The sequence below is a fragment of the Trichechus manatus genome, unplaced genomic scaffold (assembly GCF_000243295.1).
Source record: "Trichechus manatus latirostris isolate Lorelei unplaced genomic scaffold, TriManLat1.0 scaffold00041, whole genome shotgun sequence".
Classification (NCBI taxonomy): domain Eukaryota; kingdom Metazoa; phylum Chordata; class Mammalia; order Sirenia; family Trichechidae; genus Trichechus; species Trichechus manatus.
In genome coordinates, this window is record NW_004443977.1 from 5,687,857 (window position 1) to 5,698,101 (window position 10,245).

Sequence of the window (10,245 nt, forward strand, 5' to 3'; positions counted from 1 at the left end):
AGTAATGTCTGCTGAGGTAGGAGCAAGGGTTGCAACACGTGTGGGATACAGGCCATCTCCCCTTCTAGACGTCCTGTTGTTGTTGTTGCCTTCCAGTCGATTCCAACTCATGGTGACCTCATGTGTGCATAGTAGTACTGCTCCACCAGGCCTGTCTCCCAAGGGTGGGTTTGAACTACCAACCTTTTGGCTAGTAGTCGAGTGCTTAACCTTTTATGCCATCCAGGGACTCCATCTCTAGATGACCTAGACCAGCCCAATATATGTTCATACAAGTAGAATTCAGATCAAAGGCTCCGATAATAGCAAACACTTTAAGTATACAAAGTCCCTACAGACTAGACCTACACGCACTTCCTCTTAAAGAAGCAACATATTTAGTGAGAGGTGGCAGGGCAAAAGAAAGACCACATGCATTTAGTCTGAGCCCATTAGTAAGCAGCATGATCTCAGGCAAGTCATTTGAGTTCTCTGGGCCTCTTTCTTCAACTTATCATAAGATCTCCTCATAGACAAGATGATCTCTAAGTTCTTTACCAAAAGGCCTATAATTACATTTTCTTTCTTTTTTCTGGTTTGTATCTAACCCTTAATAGCTAGAGTATTTTGAACCTTACATGCAAAGTCTCATCAACTTATAAAATCAAAGCAATCAGTGAAGGCTCATTTTCTAATTTTTGTATTTTAAGCACAACTACAGGCCTTAATTTAAACATGTAGGGTGTGCATTGCATTCTGTAGAGATAGTAATGACAGCTGAGGGCTTACCTTGACATTTTAAAGAAAATGCCATCCACCCCAGAGACCAAAATTTATTATAAAGGTGTTTGTTTTATCTGTAACTGAAACAATCTATTCAGTAAAAGGTATTGTGTTAAATAAATTACAATATACCTTGACGATAGGATATTATGCAACTATTCGAAATTATCTATCAAACCAAACAAGGAAACCCAGTGGCATAGTGGTTAAGAGCTAAGGCTGCTAACCAGAAGGTTGGCAGTTTGAATCTACCAGGCGCTTCTTGGAAACCAAGTTGTACTCTGTCCTATACAGTCGCTATGAGTCGGAATTGACTCGGCGGCAACGGGTTTGGTTTTTTTTATCAAACCAAAACCAAACCCACTGCCGTCAAGTCAATTCTCATAGCGACCCTATAGGACAGAGTAGAATTGCCTCATAGGGTTTCCAAGGCTGTAATCTTTACAGAAGCAGACTGCCACATCTCTCTCCCACAGAGTAGCTGGTGGATTTGAACTGTTGACCTTTCAGTTAGCAGCCAAGTGCTTAACCACTGCACCACCAGGGGTTCTTTAAATTATGTATAAGAATATTTAATTACGTGGGAATATACAGAAAGTAAAAATACATACATGGTTTAATCCCTTACTTATAAAAGCCATATATGTTAGGTATCCAAATAGGAAAAAAGACAAGAATGTTAATAATTGTTATTACTGGGTTGCGAGTTTTTCAACTTAATGTCTCCAAACCCCAAAAAACCAAACCCACGGCCGTCGAGTTGATTCTGACTCAAAGCAACCCTATAAGGGCAGAGTAGAGCTGCCCCATAGAGTTTCCAAAGAGCAGCTGATGGACTTGAACTGCCGACCTTTTGGTTAGAAGCCAGGCTCCAAGCCACAAAGGCCAGAGTAAATGAGTAAAATGGAAGGGAGCTAGGAGTAAAGGCTCGTGGGGACTGTGAGAAAATGGAGCTCACAAGTCCTTTCGACAGCATTTAGTACATTTAACACTATGAAGGCCAAACAGAATTTGTCAGTTTATGATCTCTGGATTATAGAATTATTTTCTTACTTGTGTTTTTATACTTTGCAAAATTTCCACAGTAATTTTGTGTTATGGATTGAATTGTGTCCCCCCAAAACGTGCTGTAAATCCCAACCTCTATGCCTGTGGTTATAATCCCATTTGGGAATGGGTTGTCTTTGTTAAGAACACAGGATTAGTGTAGGATGTGTCTTGAGTCAATCTCTTTTGAGATAGAAAAGAGATTAAACAAATAAGCAAGCAAGCAGAGATAGGGAGATGCCAAGCCACATGAAGATTACCCAGGAGCAGAAGCTCAAAAGAGACAAGGACCTCCCCCCCAGAGCTGACGGAGAAAGCCTTCCCCTAGAGTTGGCATCCTGAATTCAGATTTCTAGCCTCCTAAACTGTGAGAAAATGTTTTGTTAAAGCCACCCATTTGTGGTATTTCTGTTACAGCAGCACTAGATAACTAAGACACTATGTAATACTTTTGTAAGCATGTTATTTAAAAACTCAAAGGTAGCTGTATCAGTAAAATTCATAAAAAGACCTTTATGTTTCATTCATGGCAGAATATTTACGCAACATTATTTTAGCCAGCAGGCAAATGGGGAATTTGACAAAGTTGTAGCTATAGGGTTGCTGTGAGTTGGAATCGACTCAACGGCAATGGGTTTGGTTTGGTATAGCATTAATAATGAAAATATGAGAGCCTAACAAATTATGAACTAAAGGCAGAAAAGGTCTACCTCCTTTTATTTTAGAGATGTGTAAAGTGAGGCTGCCCAAGGTCACACAGCAGGAGGGCTCAGACTGGGGGAGCAGGAAGAGTTTGGGACACAATGCTGACAGGAGAACTTGGGCCAGTGTTTCTGAAGTAACTTAAGCCTGGAGGGCTAAGCGGTCTTGATATTTAAAGTAAAGTAAAATGTGAGATGCACGGTATTTCCCCTTTGTAACTGAAGGCACAGATCAGGTAAACTAGTAAAGAGATGGTATATAAACCCAGATGGTATATAAACTAGTAAAGTGATGGCTGACTTCAAAGCCTGTGCTGAGATCATGCCTTCCTGTGTCTTTATCTGATCTCTCTGCCTTATTGACCTTCATCATAGTGGCCTAGGCAGGAATTCTGATCAGCACTGGGGCTAAGGGGCTGGGATGTTAGCCATTAACCCATTAAGACAATTCAGTCTGAACAGTCTAGTGCTTTTCCCACTTCTCCCACAGTGCTCTTCTAGTAGAAACTGACAGGTATTCAAAGATGCACCCTGATCATCAACAGTCCCTTATTCATAAGACCAAATGCAGCTTAAGTAGTAAGGCCAAACATAATGATTATTAGCTGACTAAAGAATATTAAAACTCTTAAATGGACTGCTCAATCTTCACCATTTATTAGGTGGTCTGATGCACTTATCTTTGGAAAGAATTGACTTATAATGACAAACCTTAAGTTCATAACTTGTAGTTCAATCCACCGTCAAACAAAATAGTGACTTAGTTATTAAAGTAGCATTATCTTCTGCCATTTTAATGTATTCTGGTTAGGGGACAGAATAGTCATTTGTGACTATAAAGAGGTCCATAGAACCTTTAGGACACAACTGACTTTTTTCTACCTCGACCCATGGAAGATGTAACAATTAATATGCCCCCTCCCCATCTTCTTATCAGTTGTAACAGCTGGCGTCACATAGATTTCGACTCATGGTGACCCCATGTGTGCAGAATAGAACTGCACTCCATAGTGCATACTCCATACCTTTTGGAAGTAGATCCCCAGGCCTTTCTTCCAAGGCACCTCTGGGTGGGTGTGAACCACCAACCTTTCTGGCTGATAGTTGAGCTCTGAACCTTCTGCACCGCCCAGGGGGACGCCCCTCATCTTTTTACTCCCACAGAAAACGTCAAACTTCCCAAAACATAATCCTCATCTATGCAGCAGAGTTCACTTAACTGCTATATTCACAGAGTAGGCAGGCCCAAAAGAAATTCAGGCAGATGAAATAAACGGTAAATTCTATCTACTAAAATGCAACTATTTAACTCTTAAGTGAATAACTAAAACCCTCACACATTGCTTATTTTTTTACATCAGTTGTATTTCTAATATACTTGCTATTCAGTTTTTTTCATTCCTTGGTAAGTCCAAAGAAGAAAAAATTAAAAGACAGGGTAAAGTATTAGTTGAGATAGATAAAAAGTAACAGCTCTCAGGCAGAAGAGAGGAAAAGATTACAAAAAGGAGGCAGAAGAACTAGAAAACATCCATGTGAAATGCTGCTGGGAGAAGCCACAATCTGACTTCAACAGAACCATGAAGGGATCACTGTGTAATAACTGAAAATTGCTGCTCTTAATGATGACTCAGAAATACCAAGTTACATTGTATTCAGAATAACTTATTTTAAGTAATAAAGTATCCAATATGCTTTAGAACTATTTCTAACCAAAATAATTTAAAAAGTATTAGTATTTGAAGAGATAGGCTTTTGTTATCTGAAAAATTTTCCTCACAAATCTTTTTGAGTGTCATTCTTCAATAGCACAGAATAAACCACTTCTATGGAAGACACAGATACATGGAAAAACCAGTAACTTTAATGATTTGTGGTAAATAAAAAGGAAACTTGAATCTTATGACTGAGAAATGAAAATAATTACAAGTATATCAATACAGAAAGCGCAATCCCAAGTTTCAAGAGCTTACATAAATCAATTGCTGTCAAAATAAATATTTAAAGAGACAAAACTGAAACTGCTTAATGATGGCAAAGAACACAAAGTAGAGAGGGGTAAACCAAGAAAACGAATGAAACAAAGGGAGCAAGAAACCCCAAAGGTGTTTTTGGAAACAGAGATTCAGATCAGAGGAGCAGACACACACCTGTCTAGGAACATGACCTATGAGACAATCAGAGTGACTAAAAATCAGTTGTAAATCAGAAATGACAACCAAACCCCAGGGAGTCTTAAATTATTTAATCCAGACATTATCTAAACCCTTGGAGTTGTTTGGTGCTATGGCGTTCATCACTCTCCATTAGAGTGAAATGTGGGACACACACACTACGGGTTGTACATCGTGTTTCAGAGCTCCTTCACCCAGGAAGGTCAGCAATAGTAGTATATTTTTTGTTTACATATTCTATTTCTTAATACAGAAAAATAACACGGCAAAAGAAGAAACTAAAATCTAACGTATTTTCAAATGATCAGCAGAATCACAGACTTTCAAATAAATGGATCTCAAAATGGTGATTAACTTCACAGTACTTTAAAATTAGGGACTGTCTAATCCAGTGGGTATCCAACTGTCCTCTTTGGCCCACAGGGAACTATACTAAAAGGTCTCACAGATCCTCCTCCTCACATATTTAATATTATAACTACATTCGACTTCTAGAAAAGATTTATTTAAAGACTTCTGCTTCTTAAAAAAAAAAAGAAGACTGAAAAGGATCTATCAATTCTCACTTCACAAATGAGAACACTCAGACCAAAATAATCTACCCAGATCTCCCCCTTGTCAGGGTGGTGTCCTGTCCACTACTCTGCTGCCTTCTCTGTCTTGGTCGGGGTAAGCCCTTCCAGCTCCTACCTCCACACTTTCTATTGTAGCCTTCGGTATGTTCTGAAAAAAATCTGCTTTAAATCAAGTAATCTCCAACTATTGCCTCCACACTAACCTAAAATCTAAAAAACAAAACAAAAAAAATTACAAAAGAAGAAACTAGGGCCTTCAAAAAAGTAGTTTAACAATGCCTAGCAAAGCTGACCAGAAAAAGACTACTTCCCAATTTACTGACATTTAATTAATAATTTGCTAGTGTAGGAAGCTCTAAAAAATACTGATACTAAAGTGTGTTAGAGCAAATGCTCTAAGTATATATATTTTAGATAAACACAGTTATAAACTGGTAGTTAACAATAAGCAAGTGTACATAATAAAAATAGGTACCATGAGCCCACTGTTGATTTTCACCACCAAAGAATAATAATGTTAAAGTTCAAATCATGATTTCCTGATGTATGGGCAAGGTCAAAATAAGAACAAAAATTTAGGAAGAAACATCCAAGTAAACTCTTATAAGAAACTAAATTAACATATACAATGTAAGGCAAAGACAATTGTAGACGGGGCAAAATTTTACACAATGGTGGCATACTTAGACCAGGTGCTCTACTTTAAATAACAATAAAGCCAGAATAAATTATTTGACAATATTCTCTGCTCACTAAAGGATATGAAGTATTTTGCTGGTGGCAGTTATAAATATTTTTCATCAAAGAACATTAAAAGGATGAAACAATAATACCATTTGTATATTTAACCAATAGATCTGATACCCTCTCATTAATCTTTGATAGCTAATCATCTGAATAGAAAGACATGATGAATCAAACCATATACGTTATAAAAAGAAAAATCCTTCAAGGCAATCCCAGCATCTAAGTGGTAAATACAGAATCAATTCATAATCTGGAAGAAGGTTTTTTTTTAAATTCAAAAGAAGAAGAATACACAAATGACTACCTATTCACAAGAAGTGAATGATCAAAGCAGCACAGTGGCTGGGTTCTCACACACTGCAGAGGTTCAGAATGAAATGTTCATCTGGTACAGTATTCAGCTGTCAAGAGGGAGCAACTCAAAGGATATCACACAGTCTATAAACCAGCTGGAAGGAGCCATCCAGACTTTGCCCTGACGAACCTTCTCTGGGCGATAATTAGAAAAATCCTCATAGATGATATACTGCGTGCAGAAGCGCTGATCAGAATCAGGCCTGGCGTGGTATGCAATAGTGTTGATGGTTTGAGTCACATCACTGTCTGGCTTTGGCTTTCTACTGAGGATCTGCCCCCCGGCCGCAGTGACCAGCTTCATTAGATTGTCCTTTGGATGGTGCTTGAAGGTTCCCCCAAAGTAGAAGTAGCAACCATCAAACAGCTTTGGCAACTGAAATAACAAGAGAAAAACTTGCTGAAAACAGATCAAAATATTTTAAAACACTGCATATGAATGATGGCAATAAAAATAATAATCAAGAGTAGTTAAGAAACAACATCAAGAAAAGTACTTATGCAAATAAGGCTTTCCAGTTTACAATTTTTATTTCCCGAAGATTCAGTCAACACTCTGGGTTCTCTTCACTCTCTCAAAATTTAAAGGTATGTTTTGTACCAAGAAAAACAATACACAAAAACTGTTCATAAGGTTCTTTTATGAGAATGCTTATTCATATTTGTCAGGACTTAAAGCCCCAAGAACTCCTAGAGTATCTGAAATGTACTAGAGTACATGTTCCTAGAGTATATATACACTAAATATTCCTAGACTATCTGAAATATGCTTCAAGGGCACCTGGCTAAACTGAATTAAATTACAAGAGTAGCAGCTTTCCTGTGGACCTTTATCCAGTACCACCCATACATATTCAGGTCCTTATACGGTATTAGCAACTAAAGGTCTCCAGGGCAGCCATGGTGGGACTGTGGCCTCTAGGTTCCAGAGATATATTGTTTGGAGTACAACAGATTATAAAGCCATGCCTAAGGATCCAGTTAGCTATGAAACACACTTCTGTGAGCTTTAAAAAAGAGAGAAAGTTTCACAATTCCCTTCTATAGAAATTTTCCCCCATCATTTCTAATATGCTTATATATCAACCGGATAATGGAATATTATCTGTTAAAACTGCAATATGTGGCAATAAAGACATATGGTAACTAAATCCGAGCAGCAGCTGTAAAGTCTTCTTTCCAGCTACTTCCTGTATCTGAGACTCACCTCAGCTTCTGAAAGGTTTATGGGAATGTTCAAGATGCCAAAAATCCATTAACAGTATGAAATTATTGCCTTCTGGACTTTACTGCTCATCGTGATCATCTTTCAGAATCAAGTGCTTGAAATAAGCACGATTAAAATTTTAATCAGTCACCTGTACTTGTTGAAAGGGCAGGAGCAGTCTTTCCTGACGGCGATAATATTAAGTCATACTAAGAACAATGAAAGTAGTATCAAAAGAAAAATACCAGCTGTTCTCTGTTGAGTCTGCTTCTCTGAGGACCTTCAGGAATTTCATACTTTTCTTCCTGTTCACATACTTTTCTTTGTAGACATGCTTTCACCCCTGACCAAACAAAAAAAAAGAAAGGCAAAATAAATATCAAGTGGTATTATCCCTTTATCACTGAAATTACACAATTCACCCAAGTGTTTTAAAATAGAATGTTTTTTCTTCTTCCTATTGTTTGGAAATAGAAACAGAAATCTTATTTACACAAAAAGAAAATAACAATAAAACCGGAGGGAAGAGCTAAGAAATCCCTCCTTCAGAGGATTGAGTACTGAACATTAATTGTAATTTTGGTCTCCTTTCTGAGAAAACCTAAACCAATACATTATTTCAAACACAAGAATAAAAATAAATGGTTTTATTCAGCAATTACTAGAATTTAGATGAATAAAAAGTCCATCAAGTCCAGCCACAGTAATCTGAATTTGAGCACCTATTGCCTGCACCACTCATTTTGGCAGTCATGTGCCTAATCTCCTGTTACACTTTCAATAATGACATTAAGGAAATTATTCCACAGCACCTAGCTCAGCTGGCCTCACAACAGGGACTCAACAGTACTTGTTAAGATAAACAATAAGGAGAGCCGGAGAACCATTTCGGATTTCACAGATACTGAAGTCCCGAGTCTAGAGATGAGTAGGTTGGGTCTTGCAGGAAAAATAGCATTTTTCTGATGGCCTGGATAACGGCTCACAGTTCAGGTTAAAACGCAACAGTAACAGAGATAGTCCAACCTGGCACTGTTTACAGTCGTTCCATTAACTGGCTCCTGGGTTGGGAAGCCCTCCAGCTGCAGGGCCACTCACTGGCAGCCAGTATCAACTGTGTGGCAAAGGTCTAGAAATAAAGTGAGCCCTCAGGCATACCCAGGGCCAATAATAGATGGGAGGACACAGCCTAATCTAGAAGCCTGGTCTTGGAATACTGCCTGTCATCATCAAGGAAGAATTCATGGCATGTACATACAAGCCTCGGTGGCTCAATGGTTAAGCACTTGGCTGAAAGGTTGGCAGTTTGAATCAACACAATTCACCTCTGTGGGAAAAAGATCTAGAGATCTGCTTTTATAAAGATTACAGCCTAGAAAACCCTATGGGGAAGTTCTACTCTGTCACATGGGGTCGCTATGAGTGGAAAATTGACTCGATGGCACCCAACAACGTATCTACATCTATACACATACGTATAGCAAGCACTTGTTGTGATGATGTACAACTAAACTAAATTTGGGATCTGGAGTCAAATGACTCGGCTATCCCAATTACCTACTTTGGGATAATTACTTAAACTCACTGAGACTAAGTTCCCTTGCCTATGGGGAAAAAAAGAAAAGAAAAGAAAAAGGGAAGATAACCGTATCACCTGTTTCACAGGGCTACTGTGGAAAAACTGAAGTTTTCTGGAAGCTGAAAACTGTAATAAATTATCTTCATCATAAAAAGAAACCCTACCCACTGTTTGTTATTGGTCTTTGAGATTACTTTGTTCAATAACCTAAGTTTTATCACTGAGGAAACTCTATGATTGTAGGAATCATACATTATTCACTTTTGCATTCCTCCAACATTTACTCTGCTCTTGCATGGAACAGGCGCTTTATAGCACAGAGAATATTAGCAAAGCCGGGACAACAGCTCAGGTCTCCTCACTCACTCATTGTCTACTGCTGTTAATATAAAAAAGATTTTATAAAATTCACTAAAGATGTAAATGTTAAGGAATTTTATCCACACAAATCAAAAACAATGACACAGCACCTGTAAGAGCTCAGAGTTATAGTCTAAATTTGTAACTATTTCAACCTATTTGTGGATATCAAAATGTTACCTACCTCCTGTATCTAACATCTAACGACATTTAATGCCATGAAACTTAATCAGAAAGAATTTATGACTGCGAAAAAATATACTTGGGGTTGAGAATTTGTAATATAGGCTGGAAATATATGATTTAACAGTATTTTGAAAAACCTGTGAAAGATGTCGGAAATAAAATTCTATCCAGCTGATCCCTACATGATTCAACAGTGGAATGAAGTCAATGCAGAAGAACAACCTACTAGGCCTGTGATCCATGCACATGCCTGTCAAAGGGCCGCTTTCTGAACTGAAGGATAGCCCCAAACCAAAAGATCATCTGCTACATGTACCAGTATTGTCTGAGGATTGCATGTGAAATAAATTCTTTTTTTTTTTTAAGAGCTAGAGAAAGCCTCTTGACCTATAAAAATTATCTTGAGGGGAACATCTAGCTCAATTGGCATAACACAGCTGATAAAGGCAATGCTCTATATTCTACCTTGGTGAGTAGGGTCTGGGGTCTTAAAAGCCTGTGAGCGGCCATCTAAGATACTCCACTGGTCTCATCCCTTCGGGAGCAAGGGAGA

At 38.2% G+C, this 10,245-nt stretch overlaps 1 protein-coding gene across 7 annotated transcripts in view; it reads right to left on the bottom strand.

The window, feature by feature from the left end:
• Positions 1-2,285: 2,285 nt before the first annotated feature.
• Positions 2,286-10,245, bottom strand: part of BARD1 (BRCA1 associated RING domain 1) — a 94,498-nt gene continuing 86,538 nt past the window's right edge. For 3 of the 7 annotated variants that reach the window (XM_023731265.1, XM_023731264.1, XM_023731263.1), the window contains exons 11-12: positions 7,813-7,910; positions 2,289-6,736 (exon numbers count right to left, since the gene is read on the bottom strand). In XM_023731265.1, the coding sequence (XP_023587033.1) occupies positions 6,404-6,736; positions 7,813-7,910 (431 nt within the window). In that variant the 3' untranslated portion in view covers positions 2,289-6,403. Of the gene's footprint in view, positions 6,737-7,812; positions 7,911-10,245 lie in introns of all 7 variants that reach the window. The other 4 variants (XM_023731267.1, XM_023731268.1, XM_004376286.3 and 1 more) reach the window with 2 other exon arrangements.